The 19,079-nt window shown below is 42.9% G+C and overlaps 2 protein-coding genes across 2 annotated transcripts in view; both read left to right on the top strand.

The window, feature by feature from the left end:
• LOC112976312 (poly [ADP-ribose] polymerase 14-like) overlaps positions 1 to 18,566 on the top strand; it is a 19,299-nt gene extending 733 nt beyond the window's left edge. Inside the window, exons 2-17 of the mRNA XM_026087400.1 lie at positions 4 to 58; positions 1,225 to 1,377; positions 2,557 to 2,820; positions 3,466 to 3,702; positions 4,913 to 7,188; positions 8,681 to 8,917; positions 9,168 to 9,389; positions 9,577 to 9,640; positions 10,633 to 10,782; positions 11,466 to 11,528; positions 12,916 to 13,083; positions 13,348 to 13,554; positions 13,649 to 14,257; positions 14,828 to 14,973; positions 16,319 to 16,493; positions 17,716 to 18,566. Of these exons, the coding sequence (XP_025943185.1) occupies positions 4 to 58; positions 1,225 to 1,377; positions 2,557 to 2,820; positions 3,466 to 3,702; positions 4,913 to 7,188; positions 8,681 to 8,917; positions 9,168 to 9,389; positions 9,577 to 9,640; positions 10,633 to 10,782; positions 11,466 to 11,528; positions 12,916 to 13,083; positions 13,348 to 13,554; positions 13,649 to 14,257; positions 14,828 to 14,973; positions 16,319 to 16,493; positions 17,716 to 18,005 (5,316 nt within the window). The 3' untranslated portion in view covers positions 18,006 to 18,566. The remainder of the gene's footprint in view (positions 1 to 3; positions 59 to 1,224; positions 1,378 to 2,556; positions 2,821 to 3,465; positions 3,703 to 4,912; positions 7,189 to 8,680; positions 8,918 to 9,167; positions 9,390 to 9,576; positions 9,641 to 10,632; positions 10,783 to 11,465; positions 11,529 to 12,915; positions 13,084 to 13,347; positions 13,555 to 13,648; positions 14,258 to 14,827; positions 14,974 to 16,318; positions 16,494 to 17,715) is intronic.
• LMLN (leishmanolysin like peptidase) overlaps positions 18,493 to 19,079 on the top strand; it is an 18,694-nt gene continuing 18,107 nt past the window's right edge. The window contains exon 1 of the mRNA XM_026087399.1: positions 18,493 to 18,594. Within this exon, the coding sequence (XP_025943184.1) occupies positions 18,493 to 18,594 (102 nt within the window). The remainder of the gene's footprint in view (positions 18,595 to 19,079) is intronic.

The following is a 19,079-nucleotide window of genomic DNA, read 5'->3' as shown; positions in this document are numbered from 1 at the left end:
GAGCTGCGAGCGGGGCCGGCGCCCGGGCACCTCCTCGTCTGCTTCGCCCGCCACGACGGTGAGCGGCGCCGCGGCGCCCGGCCCGGCCGGGCCCCCCCGGGCCCCCCGGACCCTGCCGGTGTCACCGAAATCGCTTTTGGTAACACCGGGACCTCGGGGCCGCGCTCCCCGCCTTTCCGCAAGGCAATGCAGGAACGAGCTTGAGCTAGTGTATTGTAACTGAATATGCGATTTAATGTGTTAATGTATATTAAGCTGCAACTTTTATATTAGCTTTCTGCAAGCTAAAATATATTAACTTAGTTATATGTAATGTAATACGTATCATATACTATATGTGATATATATGCCGATAAATATGCATCCTAGACTATACAACATAGCATGTGTAGTATATATATTAACTTACCTATATAAACTTAGTTTTGATACTCTGTACTGTTCTCTAGATTGACTTTTGAATGATAAAACTTACTAGAATGTATATTAATGTATATAGTGCATTATGTGGTGTGCATTGTCTATTAAGTTATATATAAAAACTTAATTTCGATGCTCCATATTGTTCTCTAGATTGATTTTTGAAAGATCAAACTTACCAGAACGTAAGTTGACATGTATTGTATGTTAACTTGCATATTAATTTTGATGCGCAGTAGTAGTCTCTGGGTTGCACTTTGATAAAACATACTAGAATGTAAGTTAATATATGTATACTGTATTGTATGTTACATATGGTATATTGTATGCATTACATCACATGTCATAGTTAATATATTAACTTGCAGAAAGCATTAAACTATGGTTGTTTTATAAATATACTCTATATACTACATGTAAGCAATATATAGATTAAGTATATGTTTATAGCATATTATGTATTTGCTTGTAAGTGAATACATATATATGTTTATGTTTATATTTATATTTCCCCTCTGCCCCTTATCATGCCTGCCAGTCTGTGGCTCTGCACAGCTGAGTGAGTAGGAAGCGCTGCCCCGGGCCTCTGCTGCGGCACTGGCTGAAAAGGGCCTGCGAGGTGGCGTCCTTTCCCGTTCCTTCTCAGGAGGAAACCCTTGCGCCTGTCACGTAGCATCACGAGTTTACAGCTCTTTTATTTCCTGGCATAGTGCATGTGTCCTCATGTAATGGTGGAGAAGTGCTGAGTAGTTTAAAACTAATATTTCTATTCAGACTGTCACGGTTTTCTTTGTTTTCATTTAGTGAGGCAGCGAGTTCTTCAGAGACAGACTCATGAGCTGGATTTGGGAGAGAAGGGGAAGTTGAAGCTGCTTGTCACGGAGCCTGAAACAGCGGCAGCCACTGAAGAGGAGGCATCTGAGGAAAAATTAGTTCCCTCAAAGGAGAATAGAAAATGTAATCCTAACCAGAGCTTTGAAATATTGGTGAGAGTGTCGAATCGTTCATGGATGTTTTGCTTTAATTTTATTTTAGGCTCTGGGTGCCGTAAGCAAACTGCAAAAACAAGCTGAAGTGTTACCCATCACTCTGTGTATAAGAGACCAGAACAGTTCTTCATAAAATGAAAGTGTTGGTGCTTTTTTCTGCACAGCTCTCCAATTCTGTAGGGAGTTGTGCGGAAAATATCTCTGTGAGTTTGTCAACCCGACTTAGATGTTACATGGAAAGATAACCAGCCATCAACACTTTAGATATGATCACCAAGGATGGAGTTCATCTTGCCTTAGACCACATGCCTGGTTTTAGCTTCTAACATAGCTGTTTTAAGCAGAGGAGTGCCTCCATAGAGGGATTTATTTCCCTTATCCTGGATACCTACTCTAAAATGAGATATACATATAAACATATGTACTGAAACTCTTAATCCTAGGCCGGGTGTCTTTGTATTTCCTACGGTTAGGAGATTCTGCGAAGAACGGGGATGCATCTCCCTAATTCATTAATGTGTTTGGTTAGATCTCCTTTCAGCAATATTCTAGTAAGGTTTCTGATTTGAAATGTAATCCAGAAAATAGTACATCTGCACTAATGAAAAGTAAATACTCAGTCCCCAAGAAAGACCAGTTAATCAGGAAGTTCTTCAGTGATTGCACCCATAGATTTTTCTCTCTGTATGAAATCTTGTTTAATGCTACGTTTTGTAAGTTTTTCCTCCTTTTAAAATTATGTACTCAAAGTTACTATATACTTCTTTTAATTTTATATTTTTTTAGTTTATACTAGAGAGGAACCTGAAAGTAATGCTAAATGTTACAAAAAAATGTCCAGATGCTATTTCTAATACTTTTTGTTGCATCAACCTAGTTTTCATTTTCGGCTTTTTCATACCTGTCCTACTGGGCATGCTGGAGCAGCTGATTCCTGCAAGTGAGCTAATAAAAACACGGTAGCATATGTAGAGCAGTCTTCTGCGATTCTTTCTTTCTTTTTTTGCTCTGAAGAAGGAAAGGAGAGAAATGCTTGAAGAGCTAGAGACAAGATGAACATTCAGAAAATAAAAAGAGACTGGAAAGTGAAATATATTTATTCCAGGAAATGTGTGCCTTTATGTAATACGGGTTATCTCTGTTGAAGGTGACGCAGGGGAAGCCTCGCAGGCGACGGAGAGTTTTGTTTCCGGTGCTGAGCTGCAGGAGAAGTCGTGCTCCATGGAGAATATTGCAGAGCGCTCTGCAGGGACCCTGCCGTCGGTGGCCCTCGAAAACGTGCAGCACTTCAACACAAAATGCTTATGTATGCTGTTGGAGAACGTCAGCGGCCTAACAGTAGATGATGACTTCCGTGTGGAAATGATCCCTGAAATAAACACTGCCGTGGTTACCTTCGTCAAAAGTATCGGTAAGACCAAATGAGCGTTGTCAATTATTGCTGTGTGTGTGTATGAAAATAATAGTTTTCAGAGCTCACGTCCACTCCCATCAGAGATTCAAACAGTAAAAAAAAAATAAAATAAAAAATCAATCTATCTGGACTGTAGTCTATCAAGAAAGACGCGAGTCTTATTATATACGGCTTCCTCAAAATAGCTGTCTGACCCAAATGTTACAGTGAAAGAAGATGATCATGCAATCTTCATGAACTGAAATCGGATGACAATGTTTCATTATCTTTACCTTATTTTGGGGTAGAGAAAGAAGAAATAGAAGCAGGCTGAGTATGGAGGTGGATTGTGCGAATTACTCGAGTAAACAAGGTCTCCATTTGACAAGACAGTAAAATGGCAAGAAGTACTTGTTTATACGCGAGGGGAATGGCAGGGGAGCCGGCAGAGACACAGAGGTAGCGAATAGCACAGAGTAACGTGGCTGCTTCCATTTTCCGCCTTTTATTATAAGACAGAGGAAAATTTATGTGCACCAAAGACAGTTTTGCTCCAAATACGGAGAGAAGCAGACTCAGCTTGTGTCTATGCCCTAAGTCATAGCCAGGACCGATAATCATGCAGTAAAACGTATTCAGTTACTACTGCTTTTCTGTTTGCAGATGCTGAAGAATTTGTCAAAAAATGTGAAGAAAACAAGCGAATTAAGAAATTTAAAATTACTGCCAGGCTTCTTGAAGTGACCCACAGCATCAAGGCTGAAAACATACCAGCTAGCGTTTCTACGGACTACATCACTGTTTATTTTGAGAGCACGCGCAACGGAGGTGGGCCCGTGTCGGACGTCCAGCTCCTGCCCGAGGAGCACGCGGCCATCGTTACCTTCTGCAATCCCAAAGGTAATACCGCCTCGCTCCGTGGCCTGGCCCAAACAGGGTCCAAGGACCTGAAAGCAAATGACGGCAATGTGCAGCGGGCACCGTCCTGTGCCTGAGAAGGGCTGTGCCCTCGCAAGAGGCCCTGGGCAGCCTCCGCTCAGCTCCTGGCCTTGGCATCACCTGCTGGTTTGGGCATCTTCCTGAGCTTGTCCCAGTGGGCAAGTTCTGACTGAGCATTAAGTAGGCTCTGATTAAGATCTCAGAAGTACCGCTACGTGTCTAAGGTTTCAGCACCTCTCCATCCAGGGCGTGCAGTTCTCTGTTACCAAGGGTTCGTTTTAATACCTGCTTTACCTGCTTTTTTGGGGATGTTGCCGCTAATGGTACTTCCCTTTACAGAAGTTTTTGTCTGTGATCTGATATTACAGCTTAATTGTATTTGAGGGTAGAGGAAGATAGATCTGTTAATGGCTTTGGCTTTGATAGTTAGCTTCCAAAAACTAACTGAGGTCAAACTTCTTCAGTATCTGGAAGGGATACAGCTAAATAACAGTCTTATTATTATTCCAAGTTTGGAGTCTGTGCCCCGTTTTGATGTCAGGACAACCACGGTAAAGAGCTCTCTGTTAGGAGACTGGCAGCTAATAATTTCCTTTACTTTTAATTAAAGGTATCTGCCAGGTGACTGTTTCTCTTCTCCTAATACAGCCAGTATTTGCTTAAGAATATTTTGTGCATTAAGTTCCGATGTAATCTGGCTCACTGTAATGTGTTCTTAAGTGCCTGTCAACTATATAAATACTTTCCTTTGTCCATCTTCATTGAAACGGCATGGAAAACATGTAAGAGAATGCACTGGGACCTTGAGTTCTGTTTTAAGTTGGAGAATAAGAAACATTTCCTACTTAAAAAATTCATATGGTCCTGCACTATGCCAGTGTTTCCGTAGGAAATGAGAGCAGGGTAAAGCTCTACAGGTAAAAAGAGCTACAATTACATTTACCAAACTAGCTGGAGTCAAGCTTCTTCTCTTGTCCCCTACAGAATGGGTGGGAAATCACAAGGACATAAAAATAGCTCTTTCAAATGTAAAACCAAGTTATTTTATTCAACGTAATAGTTCTAAGAACAAATACATTTGCTTGATTTGAAGTTAATGATATATATGTGTGCATGTGTATACATATATAAATTTGTATATATATGTAGATATATTTGTTTTAAATTTTAGATTTAAGCACCGTCTTGGAAAAGCAGCATTCACTTGAGCAGATGCCGATTTCCGTGCATCCCTATTACCATTCCCTGGGAACAGCTCTCTATGGAGAGGAAAGACCAAGTGTCAAGATGCCGGACCCCTTTGGGGTGCCGCTAGATCCCTACATCTGGCAGTTTTTACAAAGGCAGGACAAACTGATCCAAGAGATAAACCAGGAAATGGCCTTGTGCCACTGTGATGTGAAATGGCCGCAGACCGGTTGTGCACACCCAGAGATTATGTTGTGTCCTTCATCATCCCTCTCTGAGCAGAAAAAGCCGATGATTCAGTTAAGCAAAACATGGAAGCAGGAGGCTTCTGCGGAGCTCTCGCGCATCATGTCCCGCTACGCAGCCATAAAGTGTCAAGTAAATTCAGCAGATTGGGAAGAGGTGAAAGCCAGACTGGTGAAAGATGTTGCCTTGATCGTAGTGGATGCTTCTGAGGAGATGGTGGTGATCGCCGGCAGCAGAGCGGCTGTGGACAGTGCAGAGAAAGAAGTGAGGGAATGCATAGAAAAAGCCATGAAAGAAAGCGAAAGGCAAAAACAGAGTATAGAAATTTCTGTGTCAGTGGTGCCAGGGAAGTATGCAGTTTTGCACAATGCTGGGCTAGAAGAGAATATTTACAAAGAATATCCATGCTTAAAGATCTTTTATGATGATACCAAAAAAACTATCCAGTTGTGTGGATTACCTGCGGAGGTGTATAAAGTCAAAGTTGACTTACTGGAAAAGGTACTGAACATGCCATGTAAGTCAGTTAACATTGCTCCCCATGTTTTCCAATATCTACAGTGTGTAGATAATAAAAAAATGTCAGAGATATTATTTACTTCGAAAAAAATTAAGGCTTTTTATGAGCTTGAGGATAATACTGTAGTGCTGTTTGGAGACTCTTCTAAAGATCTTTTAGATGCAGAAAAGCAAATAAAGACTGATTTGGACTATAAGTGCATTGATCTGGAGGACTCTGAAGTCATTAAAAAGGAGGAGTGGAGGAGTCTCGTCGTCTTATCATGTGAGAAGCACAATTATTCCCAGAAAACTGTAATAATTGATGAACCTGTTGGAAAAGAAAATCAAGTGATCATTACTGGCTTTTCTAAAGCTGTAGCAGAAGTTTATGAGAACATTTTTGATTTCATAGATAGAAACACACACATGGAAAAAGTAATCCCAGCTAAGTCAGTGGCAGTAGTGCAGTTCGTAGAGAAGGAAAAATCCAGTGTTTGTCTTGAATTCAGGAAGAAAGGTGTGACAGTATGTTTTGACACCAAGGCACCATGTATTTCTCTAAGCGGACCAAGAGCAGAAGTGCCAAAGGTAGTCACCGTATTTGAGCAAATTCTCTCCTCGCTGTGCTCTAAAACTGTGCTAATTGATAAACCAGGAGCCAAAGAATTTTTCACAGAGAGGAAAGATGGGTATGTTTTGGAGGCAAAGCAGAAATACAACTGTTTGATTAGTCTGAAAGCAGAAGAACAAGAACAAAAGGGTGAAAAAGTTGATAATAAAGGGGAAAGAGAGCTCCACTACAAGGAAACCCTGGAAAGTGGAGTTGTAATAGCAGTCTATAAAGGTAACTTGTGTAATTATCCTGTGGATGTTGTGGTAAATGTATCAAATGAAGACTCAAAACACTCTGGTGGCCTTGCTGGGGCCCTTCTACAAGCGGCTGGTCCAGACCTGCAAAGAGAGTGTGAGCAGTTTGTGGAGAAGCACGGGCGCCTGCAGCCTGGATGCACCGTCGTCACCGGCGCAGGGAGGCTCCCCTGCAAGCACGTGATTCATGCTGTTGGGCCCAGGTGGAGGAAAAAAGAGATAGAAAAATGTTTGCACTCCGTAAGGAAGACAGTGAGGAAATGTCTACAACTGGCCAAAACGTATAATCATCGCTCCATAGCTTTCCCTTCTATAAGCATTGGGATTTGGGGCTTCCCGCTGCAACTGTGTGCCCATTCAATTGTATCGTCCATCAAGAAAACCTTGGAAGAATCCATGGGGGACAGCAGCTTGAAGGAGATTCATCTCGTGGATGATGCAGACAGAACAGTTCAGGTTCTGAGTGAGACAGTAAAACAAGTGTTTACTGCTAAATCATCCTCCTGGACATCGCTGCCCCAGCCCTCTGACAGCCGTAGCCCGAAGGGAAGCCAGAAGGCCAAGAGAAAAGAGGATCTGCAGATGGTTACAACAAATGAAGGACTGCGCATCAGACTGGAGAAAAGAAACATTCAGGATGCCACGGTAGGCCTTCAACTTTCCTGGTCCTCTCTAACTTGATGCGATTCAAATTTAAATAGAAAATGAAGGACAGTAGGTTAAACGGTTTTACAAGATGGTTGCAACATAGAGAAACACAGGTTCTGTGCTAGCTAAGCAAGGAAGCAAAATTGCAAGGCCAATATTCAGATTTCATATTGGCATCTGTCATTTTGAAGTCCTTTCTAATGCACAGCCATGAATTAAGTCAAGCTGTTTAGTTCCTAGGTGTATTTTATTTTTCAAGATCTAGGGTAAACATGTAAAACATTTTAAGAGAGGTATTCATATGATCTAGGTATCTAGGCTGGATATTGGGGGAAATCGGAACCCATCTGGGACATCGTGAGTCACGCTAACGGAGGGTGTAGCATATTTTTTACCTCCCTTCTCTTTGGGTGGGTTATTGACATCGTTGTTGTAGAAATTACTGGGCTTTAGAAAAGCAACTCCACAGAAGAGGGCATGCCTAGCTTACTTGGCCAAAGTCTAGACCTGATTCTGCTTTGATTTTTTTTTTTTACTTTTTCTATTTTCATTTTTTTTGCTAACAAAGAGGTTTGCTGCTATTCACCTGCTCCATCTAAACTCAGTTTACACCTCTGACTTAGCCTCTTTGTCATGATTTTTTCTTTACTTCAGTGATGCAAAATGCATCTTGATAATTCTCTCTTTCAACAACCCCAGATTTTTACAGTTTGGGAGTTTAAAATCCTCTCTGAATCTCATCTCAGCTCCTTCCTAAAGTTGTTATTATTGTCGTATTGTTTCCATATTAGTTGCTTTTCTTGTCACTTTGGTGTTTGTAAAGGCTTCTTCCAATAGAAGAGCAATTTTCAGACGGAGAAAAGCCCAGTGTGACACTTGTCTTTAAACCAGCTCCCTATGTAGTGCGATAGTGGAACTGCAAAGCAAAGAGTAGACTCGGAGCTTTGCCTCTTTTGCTTTGGGAAAGCACAGCAATCTTCACCTCCCTTTGGTGTGCAAGATGCTGCTTTTCTGGTAAGGTGTGTACAGTCCCACTTCAGGAAGAGGGAGGAAGGGAACATTGTACTTTATGCATTACCTGTACCTTATACGGTACATATATTTTATAGGTGTGTATCACTGGCTTGTGATGATGCTAGAGAAGAGGGAGCAATTCAGCAGCAGTCCTTCACAGGGAAATGTAGACAGGGCTCGGGTGTGAGGAGAGGGGACGAAGCGGACTGCAGAGGCTGGGTTCATTTCAACAGCTCTGCGTCTCCCAGGGACAGGCGACCGCTCGGACCTGTGTTGTGGATACACTGGATGCGATGCCTCCTTCCGTGGGTTTCCGACAAGTCCAGGAATACTCAGTGCACGGGATCTGTGCTGAAAATGGGGTTATTTCTCTGTTGGCATCCTGTCATTCTTATTGCATTTTGCTTTGGTAGTCTTGGTTTGTATTTTTACTTAAAATCTGGCTATAGATATTTTTCTTGTAATTTTGTTTCAGACGGATGTTATTGTCAACAGTGTTGGCATGGATCTGCAGCTTGGTGTGGGGCCTCTTTGCAGAGCTTTGCTGGAGAAGGCTGGACCAGGACTCCAGTTAGAGTTTGAGAAGGAAAAGCAAGGACAGGTAGCTGGTCAAGGGACCGTGCTCCGCACCGGTGGATACAATCTGCCCTGCAAATCTGTGCTTCATGCCATTCTTCCCGCCTGGGACAGAGGAAAAGGACAGGCTCTGAAGGTAGATTTTAATTATTTGAAAAGCCTTTAATTTTGAAAACAGATTTATTGGGGATCCCATCCTGAAGTTTCAGATTGAAAAATAGTTAATTTAGATGACTCAGCTCCATTTACTTCTGTTTGAGTGACCTTAAAGATGTCTTGATGCCTGGGTGCCACTGAGGGCTTTTCTCATACCAGTGTAGTCTCTATGGAATTAATAATAAATTATATAATCTTCAAAAAAACAAGATCTTTGCTGTGTTTTACAGATCCTAGAAGACATAGTCAATTGTTGCCTGCAGAAAACAGACGCACTTGCACTGAATTCGATCACTTTCCCAGCAATTGGAACTGGAGGATTTGGATTTCCCAGATCCACCGTTGCTAAATTAATGTTCGACGCGGTGTTCAAGTTCAGTAGCAGTCATGCTCCGAAGACTCTCCGGGAAGTTCATTTTCTCTTGCACCCGAATGATACCGGTAACATTCAGGTAGTTCTTCTCATGGTCAAGCCTTCCGTGTGGAGCGCTGTTCTGGTTATGCCTTACCAATATATTTTAGCTATATTGCTTTCTTGAGGGAATAATTCAGCGCTTTCATATTGCATTGGGTCAGCGAAAGCGGGCTGTCTCTCCGGTGTTTCATTGCCTCACCTAGGCGCCTTTTCTCTCACCCTAGGCTTTTACCAGTGAACTAGAACGTAGGATAGCTGAGAATCGCGGTGTGGCAGCACCACAGCAAAGTAAGTTTTCTAGGGGCGGGAGGGGGGACACGGGGGAGAAGGTAAATATTTTTAAGCAATTTTATGCACACGCAGGTGACAGACGAAACGTCACCAAGACACAGAGTATTTTTTTTCCTCCCAGTGGACTGACAATCTTAAAAAATTCTTAAAGGTGAAATTATATTATTGAGGGCATGCTCACCCCTTAGTGAGGCCAGTCATATTATGTAGAAGAGGATGTCCTGATGGGAGAACCATAGTTTGTCATACCCAAAGGGTATGAGAAATTGGAGTCACCTTGCCAAGTAAGCTGTAAATAACATGTACATCTGTACCTTTAATCCCCCGTATAGAGGTATACAGAATGGTTACTTTCCTCCCATTTATGAGTTAACAGTAGCGTGACACAGTAGAAAAAACACGTCAGTGAACTGCATGAACAGCAGGGACTTCTGTGAATAGATAGCTCCTTTTTTCTCAATTCCTCTCAGTATCGATGAGAAAAAAGTTAAGAGTGAACAGATAAAATATGCATTAGAGACGTTTAGACTACTAAGGCACAGATTTGTATCTGAGGGTAAAGATGAAATAACTTATAAAGCGATGGTGTGGGATCTCCATTACTGGTATTACTTAAATTGAAGCTGGATACTCTGTTTCACGTGACAGTTAATTCAGGAAGGGCTGCTACGCAGCTGGTCCACAGATAACCAGAGCAGTCCTGTCTGAATTTATAGTGCATGAGTTTACAGGAATAGAGATGGTTTCACTTTCACAGTATATAAATAGGACGAATACCGTACCTCCCTACTTTCAGCGATGGAGTAAACGGAAGTAGGCAGAGGCTCTCTAGATGCCATCAAGTTGGTTTCACATTCCTCAAAAGGATATGTTAGAGTTAGCTGGCAGCTATTTATCCAACATATAAACTTTCCGTAAATGGAAGAGAATAATAGTCAAAACTAGAACAGAACTGTTTTAAGTTTTTTTTTTTTTTCTTTTCTTTGCAGCTTTCATTACAGCTGTTACGACTAACGCATTGGGAGTTCATGAAATGCAGATCGGTCCTATTACGCTCCAAGTAATTAATGGAGATATTACTAAAGAAGACACAGATGTTATTGTAAACATATCAAATCCAACATTTAATGCCACATCAGGTATTGCATTGAATATATAGTTCTTTAATGGTAAATTCGTGCTAGCTTTTAGAAAGGGAAGGGAAAGAATTGTCCGTATGTGAAACTTCTTATAAAGTATTTTTCAGATAAGAGAGAGAGAGAGTGGTGATTTGTCAGAAAATAAATCTCAAACCATCTAGGGTTTTATATATGCTCTGAATATTCCATTTCATTAACCAAACTACTCGAACAGAAGACTTCTGACCAGATTTTTATTGCTTAACTAAAAGGAACTGTTAGATCAAATATAATGCTGGAAAAATGCTGTGGTCCTAATGCATCCCTCTGTTAGCCAAAGCTCTGATTAAGAAAATTGACCTGTAAGAAGCCGAAAATACTTTGGTGACGGTGTGAATTGTAAGAATGAAGGACAGCAAATGATACAGTTCAGAGCGACCAGAGGGTTTGGTGAGGAGCATGCTGTTTGCTGGTGGAGCGATGAAATCGGAGCTATTTGTTACGATTTCTAATCAATAATGAAGGCAGCGCTCTCCTTGCAGCCAGTACAGCCTGCCACGGAGGCCGCGTAGGGCAGCTGGCAAGGTTTTACACTCTGCGGGAATTTGGGGTGTTCATAGACTATAGAATTTGGATGAAGTTTTGAGTAGAGGTAGCTAAGCTGACTTATTAAATGTGTTATGCTTTTTCTTGTCTCATTTAAGGGGTCTTCAAAGCAATTATGGATGCCGCTGGTTCCCAGGTAGAAGGAGAATGTGCTCAGTATGGTATGTTACAGCATCCTATTTTGTTTGGTTAGATTTTTCTGAAAATTGAACGTAATGTTGTTATTATGATTCTCTACTTTGATAGTGTAATTATTGTATCAGAAAAAAATAGCTTTCACTTTAAGGAATTTTGAAAAATCCTGTTGTCATGACACCCTCTTGGAGATGCTAAGAAGTGCTTGGAAATTATTGTAGTTTAAGGTCTTGACTCCTGAGATTATTCATGCGTGTGCCTGACCTAAGAACAGAAATAGTCTAATTGACTTTAGCATAATTTTTAAGCTCACCTATTGTCAGCTCTGGGGTGAAGTTTTAAGACTGATGCCAGTACTGAGGAAAAGTGATTGGATATTTTCTGTTGGTCTAGGCAGGTGCATGACTTCCTAAGTTTCTTAAGAAAAGGCAGTCTGGTTTTGTATTCACAGATGCACAATTATTTTTCTTTGAAATAATGTAATTCTGCTTGTTACCCTGATCACTTCTGTAGTGTCTGCATTTGGCCAGACCAACACAGTAGTTAAATCACTGCTCGCTGTGGGTGACCCCCAGGAGCGCAAGACAGAAGAGGTTCTGGGCTGCAAAAACAAAACGTTGCTCCTGTGAGTCCAGGAGTTAGCTTTCGAGATGGACTTTCTTGGATATTTTTCTCATCTTTGGCTCTGCGGCCTCTCCCTTATTACAGCCTGGTCCAGCACATGCAGAGCATCTCTCAGTCAGTCATTACTTTTGTGACCAGTGAAGTGGTTTAGAACCCTATATTCATGAGTCTGTCCATCCTCACAAAATTACTACATTTTTAGATGCTTGTAATCAAACACAAGTGCTCTGAAAAACGCAAAAGTCTTTTTAGAGATTCCATACCACAGTTCTTAGGTGAGTTGGTCATTATCTCAATGACATTATTTTAACTGTTCAGCTCTTCTGCAGAATCATAATTTGAGGCTTTAAGGTATAGGTGGCACAAGAAAGTATTTCTCATACAAATGAATTGGGCATGTTCCATTGGCATGCTTTTAGATAAGTGAGCTGTACAAAGTAAATGTGTTTAACTTGAACATAAATTCATATGTTGTACTTAATAGGAAACTATTTCTTACCAGAGGTCCCAAATGTGTTTACTGTAACACAGAAAATTACAGTCAAACAGAAAATATGGTCACTTGAGTCACTGTCTCAAAGAAATTCTGAAATCAGAAGATTTGCAGAGAAAATCTGAATCAACTAAAACCAGGATAATAGAGCGCACAGTGGCTTTCTTTCCACTTTTTCCACTCTTCCGCTCTGTATTACTCCAGTGTACGCTAGCATCAATATAAACAGCTGCATTATCAGAAGGGGTGGCCACTCTGAAAGTGTTGCGTCTCCTTCTTTATCTTCTCTCGTCCAGCTGGGCAGCTTCAGAGTGGCTTTGTTACTACACAAGGCGGAAAGCTGCTGTGCAGCAAAATCATCCACTTGATTCACAATCTGGATGTGAAGAATCAGGTCGCCCAGGTGCTCCAGGAGTGTGAGCTCCAGATGTATGCCTCCGTGGCCTTCCCAGCCATTGGAACAGGTTTGTGTTTTCCCGGGAGAGCGACCAGGGTTGCGATGGGGGTATTTCAGCAACTGGGACAATGTTAATGCCTGCAATAGGGAAAGCAGATTTCTGAAGAAACTGCATAAACTGTGATTTGTGAAAATTCACTGGGGTCAGTTCAAACACTACCAGCACAGTGATACCAGTCTGTATCAACTGGGACGTTCTTTCTGCTTTCTGCATTTGGCCTCGATTCAAATATTGTTCACTGACTGATATATGTTTTGTATTTTTGCTTAGGTCAGGCAGGACAGAGTCCAGCAAAGGTAGCTGATAACATGTTGGATGCTATAGTTGAATTTGCAAGCAAAAAAGCAGTACAGCATTTGAAAAAAATTAGAATAGTCATCTTCCAGACAAAGATGAATGGTGAATTTTACGAAAGCATGAAGAAAAGACAAGAGTTAGATGCCTATGATTCTGATACGGATGAATCTAAGTTAGCATGTAAGTAGGTGGGTTTTCCATTTGTGTGGGCACATAAAACTAAAATCTTTTAAACAAAACTAAAAGAAATGTTTTACCATGTACTTCTTTACAGCATTTTCATTCAGCAAAAAACAATCCACTGAGAAGAAACAACCCGTGGTTTTGGAGAAGAAAGTTGAGTTAGTCACATTCCAGATTTGTGGAGAAAGCCAAAAAAATGTGGATGATGCTGCATCTTGGATAAAGAATTCGATTTTAAAGGAACAAAGTGAAAACATTATTTCAGATGAGCTAATTGAAAGTTTTGATCAGAGGCAGATTAAGACTCTGGCAGATCTTCAGAGAAGAAAACATGTTACCATTCAACTTGAAAACAACCAGTCTCCCCCACACGTTAAAATTTCTGGTATTACCCGAGATGTCTATTCTGTTTCTATGGAAGTTCAAAATATGATCCAAAAACTTAAGGATACTCAAGAAGAACAATCCAAGGCAGAACTTGTTTATAACCTGGTCGAATGGCGGTATCCAGGAAGCAATGATACTTTTGTAGCTTTTGATAAACTGACAAATATGCAGCTGGAGGATGCCAAAATAGCTAAAAAAACACATGTTACTGTCAAAATTAAGAATAAGAATTACAAGGTGGATCTGAACACTCTACAAGCTAATGATGACCAAGGAACAACATTCAGCATTCAACGTGTGCCAAAGAATGAAGGTAATTTACAGCTCTGTTAATCAAAAAAATTTAATGATGATTAGTGAATGGTAATTTTGATAAATACAAACTTAGGTATTCCAAAGAAGTAAAGCTATTCCACAACATTTTGTTTATTATTTCCTTTTTTTTTTCTTTTTTTCTTTTGCTGGACATGCCACAGCCAGCAGTCTTTAGTTTCAGAATTAGTGGTGGGTATGACCAAACCCAGAACTTTATGTTTAAATACAAAACACATCCATACCTATGTGACCCACAAGCACAGGTTTCACGTGTAAGTCTGACGAAGGAAGGAAGTGGTGTATAAAATAACGAGCAAAATTCTTCTGTGGTTCTAAAACCTGTTTTAGCCGAGTGCTAGTACTGGGGTGATCAGACTCGTGGTGAGATGTAAAACCTTATCAGCGCATTACAGAACTAGCGATTTATTGGAGAGAGAGAATATTCTCGGGAGAAAGCATTGCGCAAGGTGTTGTCCTCTCAGCGCTCTGCATCCAGCCCGCTGGGAAGAGATGTGCCTGTAAAACCACGCTGGCTGGCTGGGCTAATCCTCCCACCCTTGTTTCGCAGAGAAGCAGGCGGTAGAGCTGCCGGCGGAGTGGGAAGACATGAAGGAGGAGCGGGTCAAGGTGGTGATCCTCCCGCCGGCGAGCCAGGAGTATCTGGACGTGCAGAAGGCCTTTCAGAAAACCTGTCCCAGCCTCCCCATAGAGAAGGTGAGGTCCTATGAAAAAAGCGAGCTCTTTGGCTGAAAACGTCGATAGACGCTCTACGTACTCGTCCATAAAGTGTCCGCAGGCTAATATACCTCCCGCATGTCAACCTCCGCAGCACGGCACCAAACCGCGTTTCCTACGGCTTGCGTCGGCATTTCTTCCTCACCGGTCACGCAAAGCCAGTGGCTGCCAGTCTTCAGGCTGAGTTTGCGTCCAGCTAATTGGCTACTCAGTGTTTCCACTTGGGAAGCTCAGTGTTGAAACGGATCTAGATAGGGAAGCCGTGGCCAGGTCCGCTCCCAGCTGGAGTGCCGCTGCCCCGGCAGCTCCCCACAGCCCCGACCTCGCAGGCTGGCCGTGAAGCTCTTCACTAGCTCACCGCCTTCGGAGCGGACTTCTTCCCTGCCAGGCTCGGTGCTGGTTTTAACCAAAACGTTGGGAGTTGCTTCTGTTTGCTGAAAAGTCTGCGAAACACTGTACGGAAAGATAATGGCCAAGGAGAATGTGGAATTATTTAGAAGCAAGGAGGGGCAATAAGTACGAGGAAATAAGATAAAAATAAGAGTGGGAACAGGTATTTGAAACAATTTTCTCCTGTGATGAGACTCGCTGAGTGTGATCACTAAGACATGAATAGAGGAAAATATAAGTGTAGAAGGGGAAAGATCAAGTAATGGCATGTCTTTTCCATTGAAAATGGAAAGCTCTGAGTCCTTTTTCTGCTGAAAATGGAAAGCTCTTACAGCAATGCCTTTAAGATTATACTTGGATGCAAATATACTATATTTCCCCCAAGCTATATTCAGATTGTTCGCATAAGGAGCCAGCAACATCTATCTTCCTACCAGTTTATTTTTATATAGCAGTTTCTCATAGGCTGCTAAGCTACACAGCGAAGGGGTAATTTTGACTTTCAAGCTGAGATCTAGAAGAGAAACATTAAACGTAATGCTACAGCCTAGCCTTTAGTGGCAAAATCATCAGTAAGGATGATTAGGATGTACAGAATGTGTGCTACATGAATGCCCCATTGCTTCTAGCCGTAGTGCAACTGCTTATTTCCAAAAATACCGGTGCATAGCTGCCATAATCGCCTATGTACCTGGTATATTAGGCAAGGTGGGTGTATGACAAAAATTACCAAGTTCAAAAACATTTTTGTAAGCTAGTACTTTGGTGTCTCATTTTGCAGAGGCTCACATACCCAGTTCCCCAACCGGAACCACACGCTAACAGGGCAGCGTGCTAACTGCTCTCCTTCTTTAAGCTTGGTTTTGTTTTAATGCTTTGCTGTCATGATAAATACGGGTCCCTACAAATACAGCTCTATTTTGTTACTTTGCAGATTGAAAGAATACAAAATCCCTTCCTCTGGCAGACCTACCAAATCAAAAAGAGCTCTCTGGATGTGAAGAACAAAAATGAAAATAATGAGAAGTTGCTGTTTCACGGGACAGGGAGCTCCTCGCTGAGCACCATCAATTACAACGGATTTAATCGTGGCTTTGCTGGAAGGAATGGTGAGTCATTCCCCAACGCAGTTAACTCCTTCTACACGTGCCTGATATTCGAGGGGGGTAACAGCGTGATAGTGCTGTAGGCACAACATGAGGCCTGAATGAAGTTGGAGAACAAAATCAAAGTGACTCTAGAGCACAGCCTGCAAGGACAGAAGCTCTGACCTGGTCTGTCGACCTCTTGTTTATGAACCCCACCATCGAGGAGATCTCAGAGGAAGCTCATCTGCTCTGAAAGCAAGCCCGGGCGACCTTCGAGAAATGCTTGCTGGCGCCTGGGCGCCAGGGCTGCCCTCAGCATCCTCCCGTCTTGGGCAAAGGCAGCTCATAGAGTAGCGGTGCAGAGACTTCTCCTTTTGCCTCCGAAGATAAGCACAGCACAGGCAATCAGATGATCCCATTCCACCCACTTTTTTTTTTTAACAGATGAATCAATTTAAATTAATTAATTATTCCTTCCCCTTTAATAGCTGTGGGGGACAGCTATTAATTATATAGCAGAAAGATTTTTTCTATTAGTTCAAAGATTGTTTTTTGGTATTTTTTCTTTTCCAGTTCCTCTAGCACAGCCATGCAATGTTTAGTATCAGATTGCATTCAAAGATGAGGAACAGGATCCAAAGAGGTGGAACTTGGGCTGAATTTAGGTGCCGGTTGCTCTTGGAAGTCCCACCAGCTTACCCCAAAAGTGCTTGCTTTTTCTTCTTAAGGTTTTCTGCCTTGAGACATAATTGTACACGCATAGGGCTGGCTTCATTGTGAGAGAACCGGACGCTTAATTCAGATCTAATTGACACTTTAGCCTGATCTGGATCCAGTCTGTCTCAAAGAACCATGCTTCCTCCAGCTTCTGACTCTGAAGTGTAACTGGAAAACTGTAATTACAATTCTGTAGTCATTTTAAGATGAAAAGACTGCTGAAAATTTGCAGTGTAGTAGATAGAAAATTGCATGAGGCTAAACAGAGAGAAGAATCTTTTTCTCTATAGGAAAGGAAACCTGGGAGATGACAGCTCCGCTGCTCTGTACCTGACATCCAAGCAGATTCATGCTGGATTCTGGTACAAATGATTATTCTGAGAACTGTGCTGTTACCCAATTTGTCACTTACACCAATTTATCATTTATTCTGCAGAATAATAAAAAAAAAAAGTGGGGAGGAGCTTTAGGGCTGCTTCTGTGAATACAAACACTAACTATTTGGAACTGTTGTCTTTCCAAACAGGTGCCGTGATTGGAAATGGGACCTACTTTGCCGTCGAGGCGAATTATTCTGCTCAGGATACTTACTCCCGACCAGATACGAATGGCAAAAAATACATGTACTTGGCTCGGGTCCTCACGGGGCAATACTGTGCCGGGAGCGTGGGCCTCATTACTCCACCACCAAAAAACCCAGCAGATCCTACCGACCTGTATGACAGCGTGGTCGATAACGTGAATCTTCCAAGGATGTTCGTCATATTCAATGACATTCAAGCATACCCGGAGTACCTGATTACTTTCAGGAAATAGAATATTTTTAATATAAAGTGCCAAGGGGCGGCCTGCAAGGACTTATTTAAAACATTCACTCTCGGACGGAATAACCTTGCTCGCCAGTGCAGTTTTCTCAGGGATCCACTGACCTTTGCTGCCATTAAGAGTCCAAAATGGACTTTGCGGTCGCTGTTTCACCCCTGCCCCACGCCATCGTGGCGCACTTAGCGACCTCCAAGGTGTAAATTCCTAAATCTGTAGCCGTGTCTTAGGGGCACTCACTGCATCACGGAAATCAGAACTTGGCTTTTGGAATTTTTAAGATAATAATAATAAAAATAAAAAAAACCCTGATTTCTTCCAGGCAGCATGGAAGCATTAACCCTTGGATAGAGTTGCCCAGAGTAACCTATGGGGCACTCTGGGTTACCCAGCTCAAAATCAAACACTGGAAAATTATTTAAGTTCTGTGAAACAGCAGCGTCTACCCAGCTGAAACGCGTCTTCGCAAGCTGGATGCGCGATGACAGCGGTAATTTCTTGCACCGCCAGTGGAAAGCCGTATCGATTTGATTTTAATAAAAGTAATTTCAAGGAGCTGCGTCACGTTCCTGAGTCGCTGTTGGTAGGACCCGAGGGAGGCGCGTTGGGGCCCGCAGCGCCGCCCCGGCCTGAGCAGGGGGCCAGGGGGGCCGGGGCGCCCCAGCAGCGCGCGCGGGCCAAGGAGCGCCACGACCCGCCGCGGCCGCAGTGCCCCGCGCTGGCGCCCGCCGCTGCTGCGCGGCTGCTTGGCCGGCGCCGGGCACGCGCGGCTGTACAGCGCTGCGGGGCCGAGGCGCCGGAAAGCGCCGTGTTGTGCGTGGCGCTGCTCCGCACTGCAGCGCCCTGCGCGCACTGCACCCGCGGCAGGGCGCTCCCCCCGCTGCAGTGCCCCACATGCACTGCACACGCCGCAGGGTGCTGTCCCCACCTCCGCTGCCCGCGCTGCAGCATCCCGCCTACACTGCACATGCTGCTCCGCCAGCGCTGCCCGCGCTGCGGGCAGGCCCCGCCCCCGCCCTCGGCTCCGCTCTCCGCCCCTCTCCTCGAGGCGAGCCGCGTCCAATCAGG

This window comes from Apteryx rowi, unplaced genomic scaffold, assembly GCF_003343035.1.
Source record: "Apteryx rowi isolate R43461 unplaced genomic scaffold, aptRow1 scaffold_715, whole genome shotgun sequence".
Classification (NCBI taxonomy): Eukaryota; Metazoa; Chordata; class Aves; order Apterygiformes; family Apterygidae; genus Apteryx; species Apteryx rowi.
The sequence above is the reverse complement of the archived record's forward strand: the minus strand, read 5'-3'. Positions and strand labels throughout refer to the sequence as shown.